Source organism: Lepisma saccharinum, chromosome 6, assembly GCF_977018435.1.
Source record: "Lepisma saccharinum chromosome 6, izLepSacc3.1, whole genome shotgun sequence".
Classification (NCBI taxonomy): domain Eukaryota; kingdom Metazoa; phylum Arthropoda; class Insecta; order Zygentoma; family Lepismatidae; genus Lepisma; species Lepisma saccharinum.
Genome location: NC_139234.1, coordinates 34,430,960 through 34,446,355, shown reverse-complemented (window position 1 = coordinate 34,446,355; position 15,396 = coordinate 34,430,960). Strand labels below are relative to the sequence as shown.

The window sequence follows — 15,396 nt, the reverse complement described above, 5'->3', positions numbered from 1 at the left end:
TCATTGACGACTCAGTTATATACTTTCTAGTTTGTTTCTCTGCAAGTTCACACACAAGCTTTGATCTCTAAGTCACAAACAAATCATGGTTGTTCGAAGTTCTGTCTTCTAAAGTACTAATTCCTACAGTAACTGTGTAGAGAGAATCTAAAGCGGCATGCTAGCAAAATAGTAAAGTCTGTTTACCTTATTTGGCAGAAGTAACACCCTCAGCAATTCCCCAAACACAGGATGCCGTTTCCTAAAAGGGAGGGGTTTTATACCATTTCAGTCAGATTGTCTGGATACTTGCCCTAACCTTCAAGTAACCTTTCAACTCCAGTGGCCATTTTCGCCTAAGTCCCTTTCCTGATGATGAAATTCACACGTCAACAGTGGTTTTATCACTTCCTTCAATCTTTCCTGGAGGAAGTATCGGACAATCTATCTTTGTGTTTTGTGGCTTGTTGTGCAATAAAGAAATTCTCTTGAATGTCAGAGACTGGTGTCTACTAAAGCAAATTTATTTTTGCTACATAACTTTTGCCCGCTGCAATATTAAATGAATATTTTATAGCATTTTTGAATTGGATATTTCTTTTAATATTTCACTTTTCGAAATCAAGCTAAGGAGGCACGAGTTGGTTCGGAATTCTCGTAAATAAAGAGACTTCTTCAATTTCTATGAGTTATTTTTTCTAATTTTGCAGCCCCGTAGCTAGATATTTTTGCGCCCTAGGCAGGATCGGGGTTTGCTCCCCCCCCCCTTCCACTACCAAGCACCGACATTTCATTTGTGTCCTTCGTTATTTTTTTTCTTATGTCATGGCTTGTGATATTCACGTCTTACAAATTTTGAAATAAGGCAACAAAGAAAAACTCATTAAAAATAATAAAGGTTCCATTTAAAGTTTCGTAGTTTGCATTTCTGATTAAAAATAAGTTTAATATATTTAAGAATATTTCACTTATGTCTTAGTGTAACCTCCCCTTATCTCTGCTAAGTGGACGTACATTTCTACATTGTATATTCTTACTTCGTTACCTTTTTTAAAAACAGAAAGGTTTGACTGGAGTCCTAGACTTCATATCCCGAGCCTACCCTCTCGCTACGGCTTTGTTATTTTGTGTTTATATGTTAATTTACATTATGTTGTTTTTCTACGAAACAGATGAAGGAAGAAACACGACGTCATGCTTTTTTTTGTATTCAAAGCCACACTCAGAAAATGTCAAATATACAGGGTGTTCCAAAATACTTTTACAAACTTTGAGGGCTGGTTCCTCAAACCAAAACAAGAAAAAAGTTCATGTAAACATATGGTCGAAAATCCTTAGTTTCTCAGTTATTAATGAAAGAACATAATGGCGCATCTGTTAGACATTGTCAGCTTATTAGCAAGTGTTGAAACTATCATCAACTCAGAAACTCATAATAAATGTTGAAAATGTCCTCCTCTTGCTTCCACACACGCATGCACGCGTCGGATCATGGACCAGCGTACCCTTTCACATACTCCCACACGGTATCGAACGTTTTCGCAAGCCTCCATGACACATTGATGAAGTGTCTCTGCCTTAGGAATGTCTGCTGCATAAACCAATTGTTTTACTAAGGTGGCCCCACAGAGAAAAATCCATAGTGGATGCTTTATTTGTAATATTATTAGTGCTGCTAGTAATATAATAGTAATTAATATCAGTGGTGGAACGTGCAGGCAATGGAACTGGTCTTCCCCTAACTATCCATCTGTCATGGTAGATATCAGCTAGTGCATCTCGAACAATGCGACTGAAATGTGCTGGAGCCGCATCATGCATGAACCACATGCTTCTTCTTATTTGCAAGGGCACATCCTGTAGCAAGGCTAGAAGTATATTCTGAATAAAGTCTCCGTAGACCAGCGCCTGAAAGACGTGCTTGGAGAACATATGGACCTACTAGACAGTCACCTACAATTCCAGCCCACACATTCATCTTAAACTGATGCTGGTGTCTAACCTGAATTGTACCATGAGAATTTTCAAACGCACAGAAATGTTGGTTGTGAAAATTTGTTATTCCATCTCTTCCAAGCGTTGCCTCAATGGCTTGGCAATTTGTGCAACAAACAACTGGCAAAAGTTCGCCGTGGTGGATAATCGGCAGGCGAAGGACCCTGCACACGTTGAAGATGATACGGATACATGCGCTGGTCGTGAAGTACCCTCCATGCGGTGGTAGGAGATGTACCACATACTCGGGCAACTTGTCGTGTGGTGATACTTGGATCTTCTGCAACAACCTGTAAAATGTGTTCTTCCTGGTCAGGCGTACGAGCGGCTCTTGGTTTTCCTCGATCCATAGTTTGTGGTGCTACTGATCCTGTCTCAGCAACACGACGAAAAACAGCATCAAATGTTGGATGGCTCCTCTGATATTGGTCTGGAAACGCCATCTGATACAACCGTGCAGCCTCGCGTCTATTACCATTCGCGCGACCGTACATAAAAATCATATCTGCCTGTTCACGATATGGATGTCCTGGCATGGTTCACCTAACTTGCAACACAAGAGAAACAGATTACCCACGAATGTACACAAATGACAAATGTAAACAAGTGTATTTGGCAACACATCGCCATCTAGGATACATGAGTACATCATTCGAATTATCTAACTAAATTAATTTTATTATTGATTACAAACTTAAGTTGGTGGATTGTAGCTTGAAATGCGTTGTTCGTAAACTTTCATTAATAACTGAGAAACTAAGGATTTTCGGACATATGTTTATACGAACTTTTTTTATTGTTTTGCTTTGAGGAACCAGCCCTCAAAGTTTGTAAAAGTATTTTTGAAACACCCTGTATTGTATGCACCAGAAAGGCATCCACTGGCATAGGTGTAGCAAGGGGTGGGCCATGGGCGAAGTGAGGCTTACACACACACACACACACACAAATGTAATACATAGAAGTGAGAAAATAGATGAAGAAAGCTAATTTTTGTGGTCGATAGGACTATTACATTCTGTTTTTATCCAGTCATAAATTATTATTCAACGTTACAATTTGAATGAATACGTCAAGGGTCAAGTATTTAATATTTTAAATAAACCGGTAGCAGTCTGATTTTAGAAGCCATTTCGCTATAAATAAGTTATGAATAAAATACTGAACGTTTTCACATCGTGGACTGTAACAAGCTATTGGTAGCATCTGCTCGTTTTGTTTGACTCCCCACCGTATTTAGTGCCCGCTACTGAAGGTAGGTGCATCAAGATAACGGTAAATGGTGTAGTGATACTACAGTTCAGTAATGTCGGGTAGATATTGCGATGTGGGAAGAAAATTTCCATCAGTAGCATCTAAAGAAAACAGAAAGGCCGAAATAGCAAAGCAGAGTAAAAGTTTAGGTGGGTGACTGATGAAACATTTGAAAACGAATATTAGGAAAGTGTTGCAACTGACGTTAATATACAGTGCCGGATCACCAAATAGGCAGAGTCACTGGTCCCTGGGCCCAGGGGTTTATCCAGGATTTTTCCCTGGGGGGTTGTTGGAAAATTTTGGGGGGGTGTAAGTTTGGTGAAGTTAAGTGCATTTGGACCGTTTTAAAAATGTTCGCCCTAATTCAATTTGTTCATGGATGTCTCTAGAGATTAAACCCCCCCCCCTCCCTTCTCTTCACGTAACATTTCAGAAGAAAAAAAGATGGAAAATAGATTAATGTTAACATTTCAGTTTAACGTTTCGAGTATTGCTTTCCTTCATGTTCAGTACTTGATTTAATCAATCGTTAGACAAAACACAAGGAATGACATTAAAAGACACAAAATTTTAACATATTATTACCAGTAATCATTTCATGCAATACTTAAGCTATTTATAAAGAAATTAGGAACACTTGCGCAATATTTTAACTGTATTTGTATAGTTCTTGTCGTAGGTGTAACTCGGAGTTAAACTTGGGGCTGCCCAATTGAAATATCAGTGAGAATGCATTGCATGGGTGTGCGCGCACTTGCCTGTCTGAAGTAGTAGTAATAAATACAGATATAATATGCCTTAAATAAATTATAACACTGCCAGCGAAGCGAGCAAGGAAATTTTTAGAACTATTTCTTTGCAAACTGATTATGGATATTATTAGTTAAACAAAGAGACAGTATCCCATGATGTTTACTCTTTACAATCTTGCTTTGCTAGTTCGTTGAAGACTTCAATATGAAATTCCTTGACTGATTTAATTCAAAAGCAATATCAGGTATCTATCAAACGTGCATCCCAACTCCCCACTATATTTTAACGTCTTCATGGCCATGCTCTAAATACGTATATCGAGTTTCATTACTTTATTTCAATTTTTGAATCATCGTGTAAACAGAGATTTGAAAACACCAGCTGAATTTGGAACTCACTCGCTACATAGAACTATTAAAAATTATACATGCATATTTTTTAACTGTTAGAACAGGAGGGGCAGGGAGCATGTGGTGAGATAAAGAGGACGCCGAACGAGCAAAGCAAGATTGTAAAGAGTAAACATCATGGGATATTGTCGGTATGTTTAATTAATAATATGCATATGCATTATACCCTTACAAAACTTTGGAAAATATGCTTGCCGCTTTTGAGAGTTTATCTTTCAAATACTAAATGAGAGACTCTAGGGAATTAGGAGTCACGTGCCTCTTTGCCTTAAAGAAACTGAAATAACATGTGCAAATAAACGCATGGCATGTTAACTGCAAAAGGAAGGCAAGGAATTTTTCACTTCTAAATTGAGGCAATGCTTTATTTTCAATTATTTAAAAATTGAATAGCATTTATTTCACTATCCAACACAAAGAGCACAATGAACCAAACAAATCTTCTCTCTCCGCGTTTTCCAGCAGGCAGTGGCAAAGGCCGTCGTGCCGTCACTGGTGCGCCTATGGTCAGATATAAATTTGGGACTTAATGTAAATTAAATTTATTTTATGTTTAATTCCTTACACTCAGGCTCATAGCCAGGAATTCTTTGTAAGGGGGGGGGTCAATCCTAGAGGGGGCAAATTTTTAATATATTGTGTCGCATTTGCAGATATAGCAGGGTACACAGAGGTACTTGACCCCTACCCCCAAAAGAGATAAGTAACAGAAATGGGATGATATCTTGAAACTGCAAGGGACAAAAAAAAAAACTTCGAGCAACATCGAATGGCATTTTTTCGATAATGACCTTTCCAGATTGTCAAAGAATATAAAGTTTAACATAAATAGGCTAATAGGGACTGTATCTACTTGATATTTACAGGTTGATAATGTTAATAGACGATTAATTAACCTGTCTGCAGAACTGATTAAGGGAGCCCTTTATAAATCATGCTTCATAATGATTTCCTCTTTTCCGCACAAAGGAATCTAACGAGAATCCAACAACACCATTGTGTTGTGTTATGCAAGAAAAATCGAATTAATTAAATAATAATGGTTACATATTATCTACACTTTGATGAATTGTGTAAAAATTTGTAATACATTTTTTTTGTACTTGCTAAAACATGGGTCCCTTAGTCCACCACGGACTCTATTTCCTTCAAAGGGGAGACTCTTGCATCACTACAGATAATGTTTGCCTACTGGTTACGTTAACCATTTTGCAAACTATTGTGTGAATTGTATTATATTATAGTTGAATACATGTTTTGACACCTGCCAAACAATAGGGCCTCCCCGATGGCGCAGTGGTAGCGTCGTCGCCTTGTAATCAAGGGGTCCCGGGTTCGATACCCGGTGGAGGCACATAGTGGTTCGGATCCAACTTTAAACTGTAGGTCCAGTCCCAATTAGCCTTACTGTGCATAAAGTGGACTTAAAACACCAAATCAATCAATCAATCAAACCTGCTAAACAAATAGGAATACCTTGATTGTTCAATGACTTCTTGGATTACAGTGTCATCATTAATATTTCATATTAAGTTTCATAGAAATAAATTGTTTTAATAGGGACCAAATAATTTTACGGGGCGCCATGGCATTCTCTTTAACATTTTTTTTCCCATATAGATCGTTTGGCTCCCAGGGCCGACTCCAACCGCCCCATAGCTATGGCTCTGAACTTGGACTATAAGAATAGAAGAGAATGCGAGCGAAGCGAGCAAGAAAATTGTACGAAATGTATTTTTATTTGTATAAAATTTGAAATCGAGAATGGGCAATTGCCCCTTGAAAGTGCCCTTGGCCGTCTCGAAGAAAAATGCAAGGAACTCGTAAAAACTAATTCCATAATGAGTATCCAATTGTCCTACTATTCTTAGATTTTCCTAGTCTTGTTTTTTTTTTTTACCTCAATGTCTGCTTCCCCTAGAATGGACTTCCGCCCAAGGTCGGGATGGTGGGGGGGGGGGACATGCCCCCTGTGGTTGCGGCACTGATTATGAGTGTCTCTTCATCAATTTCACGTCATTATTCATTGCTGCGATTAGCTATAAGTGGCAGAAAAGCAACTCTAAGTAACAAAAATCAAATATCCACTCCCTCTCTTTACAACATGAATCACTATTACTAAAAAGGAAATTTTTGCCCCCCCCCCCTCCCAATCCTGATACGACATTATACTGAATTCTCCACACCTTCATAAATCACAAAATCAATAAGTGTCTTTGTTGTGTTGCTAGAGTAATTGTAAAGATTAGTGAGAATTCCAGGTGTTCTGTATTTTTCACAGCGGGGCCAGTTGCTCTAACTACGGGCCTGCTTACACTTCCTTTGCTTCCTCTGAAAAGTTGAATAAAATTAAACATGTCATTATGTCAGGGAACCGACTAGATACAAAGAGAAAGACATTTTTTACTAAAGCTATATCTTTGCAAACTGACAATAACTTTAATTTAATAGGGTGCCAGTAATTTCACAGGGCACCACGACGTTAACGCTTTTCTATTTTTATCTGTTTTGTTTGTTCGGCACTCCATTTGTACTTAGCGCCCAGGCAAGCACCACACGTGGACCCTCCCCCGTTTACAACTCTCTTTCTAATAGTATATAATTTCTTTTACAAAGGTAAGAACTCTTGCAGACACAAAAATGGTCATCAACTATAGACGTGAATGAATAATTTAGGTTCTTCATGAAATACTTGCCATTTTATATCGAATACTCTGTCAGTAAATTTTATATTGGTACTTTATGAATAACTGTTGGAAGAAATTATACCTACATATAGTGTCACTGATTTTCTACTCACCACTTTCGGTTTCTTTCTGTCTGGTTCTTCATTTTCTCTATCTTCTTCAGACAGTTTTGCAGTAAAGTTTCAGACATTGTTATACACTAAACAGAAGACAACACACGAACGGAGATTCTACACTGAGACTGACCTGAGGCCAAAGGCATTTGACCGTTCTTTTCTGTACCACTCCAAAATCATTCATCTCGCCAAGTTACAGAAAATATTGTTGCTAACCATAGTAACAGAATTCACTACAAGGAGTCGAAGCTGTATCTTTGAATTTCTTCCCTTACTTTCATCGTACATTTTTCACATGCAAGAATCGAAAGGAAAATGCAACAAAATGTCAATTTCATTGACTCAGGGCTTGAATAATTGAATTTACCAATCTGTAACGTATTTAAGAAATATATAAGGTATTCAAACGCTGAACTGTCAACACTGTGCGCGGAATGTGCTCCCTGGAAGGAGGGCGAGAGGTCAGTTTGACATTTTACAGATGGTAGTGTTCCTTCCCTAGAGCTGACCGAAGCCTTGTCAAGGGAGCTGCACATTCCACCCTCCTTCCTTGACACTTTGGTTTCAGTTGACCGAAAGGTCCATTGGACTACGTTCCTTCAGCTACAAATGATTTCTTTCTGTTAATGTTGAAGTATTGTTATTCTATTGTTGATATAAACATCCATATTTACACCCCCCTACAGGGGGGGGGGTGTTCCACTTTTCTGCTTGGAGGGGGTGTTCACCAAAATTTGGGAGGGTGTTGGGTGGGTGTTGGGGGGTGTGGATAAATCACTGCCTGGGCTCATCGCCTTTTAGCACAGCGGAAACTGATGAGCTCAGTGCTTGTATTAGAAATTTGAAGATAAAGAATAGTTATTAAGGGAAGTAATTATTATAAGCAGCGATAGACAAAACTAAAACTAATTCTGGCGCCGGCCGCTTTTTCTCATGAGCCAACTTTTTTTCTCGGCAAATATGGTTTAAAAAAGTCATGGATCTAAGATGAAGCTCGTTTTGAAGTATGATCTTCAAACATTTAATTTGTTAATTAAATACAAGATTGTATTAAAATTTATTAATTCTTGCGCCCGAGTGGCATTCCTAAAGAATGCTCAACTATAGCAGCATGAATAAATATGCAATACATTTTAAGATGTGGCCGACCTACCATATCGCAGCAGATTTTACAATTTGGCTAGCAACATTGAAAAAAATTATAATGGTATGCTTATTAGTCTGATTTAGCCTAATGATACACGTGATACAGAAAATACACAAACATTATAGAACACTTACTGTACTTGTTATTTTTAAAAATCTAAATTAAAATATATTTACAAATATATTACTGTAGCACTGAATTTGAAAATTAAGGCACCATGGCGACCTCTTGGGAATCACTTAAATAGAGAATCGAGAGCATGGCATCTGCTTCTTGTTAACCGAGACTCATGAGCCGAGTACCAAAAGCTCCTGGACGGGAGTCGCTTTGCAAGCATCCATTAATTTAATTTAACCATGCAAAGGACAGAGACTCAAATTCCGTCTCCTAAGTATTGTAGTATTCTTTAACTTCAGTGTAACATACGTGACAAATGCGAAGGTGATATTATATTTTTCTAGCAGCCTGCGTGAGTATTGACAGTGCTTGGCACGCAGAGAGTTGTTGCCTCTAAGAGCCGGTTGTTGTTGCAGGTGCCTCCACATCTGCAAGAGCCAGATGCGACATGTTGCGGGTGCTGCTCCTTCTGCTGCTTTTCCACACCTCTCCGCTGGCATCACAGGTAAGTGTTTTTCAAATATGTTAATTTACTAATATTGTGTTATTTATCTTGAGATGCCATGTTAAAAATAGACCACTATTTTCACTGATATCCAAATACCGTATTAGAATTTCTTTAAGATTTAACACACACAGGAGATGTACTATGTAGAAATTTTAGCGAAAAATGCAGACCCGACCAGGACTCGAACCCGGGTTCGCTTAAATTTCTACGTAGTAAATCTGTGTGTGCCAAATTTAATGTAATTTACATATCTACGCTGGGAGAAACCAGTGAATGTCGCCGTCAACAGTGTTTGAAAGGCAACATAACCCGTTGCAGTAGCACTTACAGACGCAATTCCACACAGGTAAGACAGCGAGAGCAAAATATCGGGGGAAAACCAGGGTCGCTCAGTTGGAGCGCGCTACGACACAGGGGTCCCGGGTTCGATTCTTCTTTAAGACTTGGGCGTTTGTGTTTGTCCTTAATGGGAAAACAGCAAATTGGGCAAAAACTGATATATGTGAAAACTGAGAGAGAGAATGACGGGAGAAACTACCTCTTGGGATATAGAAGTTGATAGAGCAAGGCACAGCATGCCAGAGACCCCGGCCCAAGTCCTGGTCGAGCCTGCATTTTTCGCTGAAATTTCCACATATGATTTCTCTGTTTTTTTAAGTTTTTAAAAAAATGATATTGTTTCCACAATTTATGATTAAAATGTATTTGGGTATATTTGTATACATAGCCTATACTATTTCCTCTTATTGAGCGACAGCGTACTATATACATACACCAACGCATTCGCGCATACACACACAAATATACTAACTCTGTGGTTGAGCGTGTGAAGTAGTCTATTTTCGGAATCGCCACCGTGGTTTCGAAGTGTATGATGAGGGTATACAAAACTGCCTCAATGCCATGGGTACCTATATAGAAAACACTTCAAGTTATGTACTTTCAGAGTAAAAATGTTTTGTTCAATTAAGTTCTTTCGTTCTTTGTTTTTTTTCTTACCAAACGGGTACTACTTTCTGGACGTTCCTTGTAATATGTCCGAAGACCGCGGGAGTCCCCTGACTTACGACACCGGCGGCTTCGCTATTGGAACGTTTCTGGAGCCTTTGCAGCTGGAACTCTTCACTCGGTGACATCGCTCCGTGGCCACTTGTTAAAGGGTCTTTATGCAGTAATACTAATACATTGCGCAGAATGTTAATTTGTGTATATGTGTATTTTTGTTATTTTACATTACTTTTCCGCGCTCTTGTCTAATTGCAAGGACGAGAGTGAATGGTGATGAACTTTGTGCATGAAGATTCATCCAAGACTCGTATCAGGAGATTTTGGTTGTTATATTGTGTTGCTCAATTCTCTAATTGTAGTTTCTTAGTGCTTTTGTCGATTTCTATGTTGTGTGTTCTTCATGAAGCTATTGATCAGCGGACTTCCAAGGGGAAACATGAATTATATCTGCGCTAGTTCAGACAACATCACATGGATAGCTGTGGCATAACTACCGTAACAAATTTTAATGCACAAGCCGACAACACAATGACATTTTCATTGCAGTTCAGATGGGAAAATGAGTTTCCTTTTTTACGTGCGGTTGCAAATACAGAGATCATTACATTGTGTGTTCATCTCCCTTTTATTGAAGTATACCGACCAGTTTTGCCTCATACAATAGCAATTTCTTAGATAAAAGTGTATTATTTTCGCCGCTGATAAGATAAGAAGGCTTCTGGCAAGATTGTACCGATAGCCACGCAGTGGAAGATATGAAAATTACCTGTGTATTATAATTAGGTTTGCTTGGGAGGGTAGTCTACATTACTTGCAGATACTATCGTGTATATGTCAACAGCTATTAAGAGTAAATACTTCTATGAATGTTAGCCATAACGGTTCTTGATTAGTTGGATATTGGAGCACCAGACAATGGACAATGTCCAATTAACATTACATGCTATTATGGACTAAATGAATACACATTCACCCACCCATTTTCTCTTTCACACACACAGACACCATATGTCTAGAAAAGTATAGTATACAGGGTGACTGGTAATTAGATGTATTCCCTGAAAGGGTTTAAAGTAGAGACAATTTGCAATAAATTTGACCATATGATACCCCGTCCGAAAATTAGTAGTTTTCGAGATAATAGAGTTTCAATTGTTTTTTTAAAAAATGACAATTTTCCACATAAAAAGATGAATTGAGAAAAAACTGCTCATTGTATGGAACTTATTTCAGCGTTTTCTGATAGCTAACAAATAAGTGGTTCATTGAAAAAAAAGTTTTTCCCAAATAACAATCACATGTAAGTAACGGGTGGGTCTAAACTTACAAGTGATGATAAAAAAATGCACTCTTAGTTTACTTGGCAACATATTAATAACAAAAATGGTATGACACGAAGCGTACAAATTACGTAAATTACTTCCTTGTGACATCTGCTATCCAACAAGGTACAAATGTTGCTAACATACACATTTGTGTACAAGAAATAATACTTCATTCATCTTCATGTGAATGGAATCAATGAACAATACAATTAAAGAACATTACACGTCTTGCTCAAAGTGGGCACCTCCGTTACGAATGCAGGCACGCAGGTTTTTACGGACATTTGTTCTCTTAACTCGTGATGTGATGGTGTCCTTGATGTGTTGACCAACTGTTAAGATCCTCTCCCTGAGCTCTTCTTGCGAGTTTACCGGTGTCTTGTCATGTGGCTCCAAATGTAAAAGTTCCAAAGCGTCAAATCGATAGAGGGATCGAGCTGGGCAGTCATCATGATGATAAATCATATCACGTCTTGTAGCTAGAGGCACATCCTCCAACAACATTGCCATCCCGTTCCTCAAAAAATGTTCATAAGTGATGCCATTTAAGATTTTGGGCAGGAAAAATGGCTCGATGAAATGATTGTTGATTACGCCCATCCATACTTCTGCTTGGGCGTGCAACAGTGGCTGGATGAAAATTACCCAAAGAAATGGATTGGCCGAGGCGGTCCGATTCCCTGGCCGGCTCGATCCCCCGATTTGAAGCCTTGCGACTTTTACATTTGGAGCCACATGGCAAGACACCGGTAAACTCGCAAGAAGAGCTCAGGGAGAGGATCTTAACAGTTGGTCAACACATCAAGGACACCATCACATCACGAGTTAAGAGAACAAATGTCCGTAAAAACCTGCGTGCCTGCATTCGTAACGGAGGTGCCCACTTTGAGCAAGACGTGTAATGTTCTTTAATTGTATTGTTCATTGATTCCATTCACATGAAGATGAATGAAGTATTATTTCTTGTACACAAATGTGTATGTTAGCAACATTTGTACCTTGTTGGATAGCAGATGTCACAAGGAAGTAATTTACGTAATTTGTACGCTTCGTGTCATACCATTTTTGTTATTAATACGTTGCCAAGTAAACTAAGAGTGCATTTTTTTATCATCACTTGTAAGTTTAGACCCACCCGTTACTTACATGTGATTGTTATTTGGGAAAAACTTTTTTTCAATGAACCACTTATTTATTAGCTATCAGAAAACGCTGAAATAAGTTCCATACAATGAGCAGTTTTTTCTCAATTCATCTTTTTATGTGGAAAATTGTCATTTTTTAAAAAAAACAATTGAAACTCTATTATCTCGAAAACTACTAATTTTCGGACGGGGTATCATATGGTCAAATTTATTGCAAATTGTCTCTACTTTAACCCCTTTCAGGGAATACATCTAATTACCAGTCACCCTGTATACTTATACATCTAACATGAGAAATATCAGCTTGAAAATAGCTTTTGACACAGGAGATACACACGAAATATTCCAATGCTCACTTAGCGAAACTCAATTCAGACTGGTGTGCCCAAGCCATATCGCACAGTTATACTGGTGCCCGTCAACCCATGATTTCTAGTGTTGCCCGGTACTGAAAGACTTTCCGCTTTTAATACTGTTAAGATCTCATCTCACGTAGCCTTCTTCAGGCAAAATGTCTTTTGAAAAAAAATCTTCAGTTATATGGCACAACATATTTTTGTTGTGAATTTCAATTAAATTATTATTTTGCTTAGTAATTAATGCTTCTGTAATATGTTTTTCTTTTCTTAAAAAGTTCTTACGATCTTTGTAAGAATTCTTCTTTTGCCTTTGTATTAAGGGTCATAAGTGGCAATTTTGTTGAATGTATGTGGAGTGTATTGAGAGCGTCACTCTGTAGAGTCACAGTTCCTTGTGAAACGAACATACTTTTGATTTATAGATTAATGTGATTTCATAACTCCTATATTGTGTTATGTAATATATTTCCTATAGAATATCATCATTAAAAGAATGCAGTTGCGTATTTGTAACAATTACAAATTAGTAGTGTTTAGTATAAACATTACTCTTACAGGACATTTCATTATATCTGGAATTTTCAATATCAGTAACTCAATGCACTCCAAGTAGGTGAACGTAGAAACAGCATTAGACAACATTTAATTCTGTGCTAAATTGTGATATAGTATAGTCCTCTTTCTCATATGATCATATCTTCTAAATTATTTTTGTGCCGTTTGTTTCTAATTTGCTATATATGTTACAGTTTCGGTGTAAAGAAATTTTCTTCCTATATCTAAAATTTTGCACAAATACATAGACACGTAATTATTTCTTCTAGGAAGGTGGTCCTGACACAGGTACTGCTACCACGGAAGCTAGTAAGGACCCAGGGAAAGGGGCTGCATCTGAGTGGGTTGCTTCGATCCCCAGAGTGCCATCTTCCGATGGAAACAAAACAGACGAATCATCAGGCCATAGCCCTGCAGCTGAAGCAAACGATACAAATAAAGTTTCAGACGCAGACAACGCAATTGAGCCAAGCGAAACATCGAAACGTTCAGATGCGACGCAGAAGTCTATTGAACAGCCGGCTTCATCAAATACTTCCGGAAACGGCAGCGAAACTACAAATTCATCCAGCGGTGTAGAAACAGTTACAGCGACATCTCCAGATGCTGTTAAAATAGCAAATGGTACTTCTAATAATACCCATTCTGATGGAAACTCCACCGAAATTGCCAAGCCTGCCTCGGATGATACTTCAAAGAAACAAGAAGAAATTCAATCAAACTCTTCGTTATCTACAGATGTCGGCGAAGCAAAGACACCGTCAGAAAATGCTTCTCCTTCAACTCCGGCCTTCTCGGCTAATTTCGCCACAACCGAAAAAGTATCAACAGCTGTAGAGATTCATGACCCAAATGAGAAATCGTCGAATGGATCCTTTAACACTTCAGATACATCGAACGGTCCTCATAGTGCATCAGATAAATCTAACATAGAAGAAGAACCAAATCGCTCATCAACGATAGGCTCTACTAATGTGGAGGAACCAGTGGAGAATTCTACAACTGAAACCAACTCTTCTGCAGAAAGGACTGTTTCGAATCAGACTGACGCGTCAACCACCCCTCCCACAATTGCAAAACTTAGCACACCAGAGTCGATTCCCAGCCCCTCTACTGTCGGCCCTAACCCTTCAGAAACTTCAAACAGCACCGCTGCACCGGGAAACCAGTCGCAAGTAGAAGGGTCATCGCCAGCTACACCAAATGCTAAAGAACAAGAGGGAACTTCAAGTCCTTTGGGTGAATTGAAAATCTCTGGGAGCACAGGAAACATAATGAATGACGCACCTACGGAAGCACAAGACTCAAACACTACTGACATTCCTGATGGTAGGACCAGCGAGGTAGAAAATACAACGAAAGTGAGCAATGCAAGTAATACATCTAGTACACCACCCAGTGTGCCCACAACATACGGACAGCCTACTGGACTAGCAAGTGGAACACAAGCGATGAGTACCACAGAGCATTCCAACAACACCACATCTAGCCTAGTGTCTGTCACAGAACCAAGCTATTCAACCAGTGTAAACAATTCTAACAGTGAAAATGCAACCTCCACTCCTGTGACAACATTCGGATCAATAAACCATACTAGCACCGGTCCAATAACCGAAAATCCAGCATTGAATACATCCGATATAGTGACCAGTGCAAGTACCTCGAGCCGTGCGCCGAACTCAACTACCAGTTCAACTACAGAAACGCCGGATCTCAATGACTTCCCCTCCAAACCGGAAAACACCTCATCAACCCAGAACAACTTGCATATCAATGCAACTCTTTCAACCTCTGTTCCCAGTACAACCACCTCAGAGCCAGGGTCCGGAGGGATTCTGAATACGTCGACTTCTGGCTCAGTGGCGAAGCCAGTGGGCACGGAGACTCCGGAAGTGCCAACAACGAGAGCTAACGCTAGCGGAGACGGATCCATGAACGAAAATATTGTTTCAGACAATGCGCAAGAGGTATGTTCAGTAACTTAAATCTCAGAACATAAACTTTATTTCTGATGAGTGGTACTCATGTGACTGTT

At 38.9% G+C, this 15,396-nt stretch overlaps 2 protein-coding genes across 6 annotated transcripts in view; one reads left to right on the top strand and one right to left on the bottom strand.

The window, feature by feature from the left end:
• The window catches only part of LOC145988677 (hemolymph lipopolysaccharide-binding protein-like), a 74,780-nt gene extending 74,485 nt beyond the window's left edge, over positions 1-295 (bottom strand). The window contains exon 1 of the mRNA XM_083123748.1: positions 187-295. The gene's annotated coding sequence lies outside the window, so the exon portion shown is untranslated. The remainder of the gene's footprint in view (positions 1-186) is intronic.
• LOC145988676 (uncharacterized) overlaps positions 1-15,396 on the top strand; it is a 55,965-nt gene that overhangs the window by 28,297 nt on the left and 12,272 nt on the right. For all 5 annotated transcript variants that reach the window (XR_014441775.1, XM_083123744.1, XM_083123746.1 and 2 more), the window contains exons 3-4: positions 8,878-8,966; positions 13,631-15,328. Coding sequence is in view for 4 of the 5 variants with exons in the window: in XM_083123744.1 (XP_082979870.1) it covers positions 8,910-8,966; positions 13,631-15,328 (1,755 nt within the window). In the remaining variant the exon portion in view is untranslated. The remainder of the gene's footprint in view (positions 1-8,877; positions 8,967-13,630; positions 15,329-15,396) is intronic.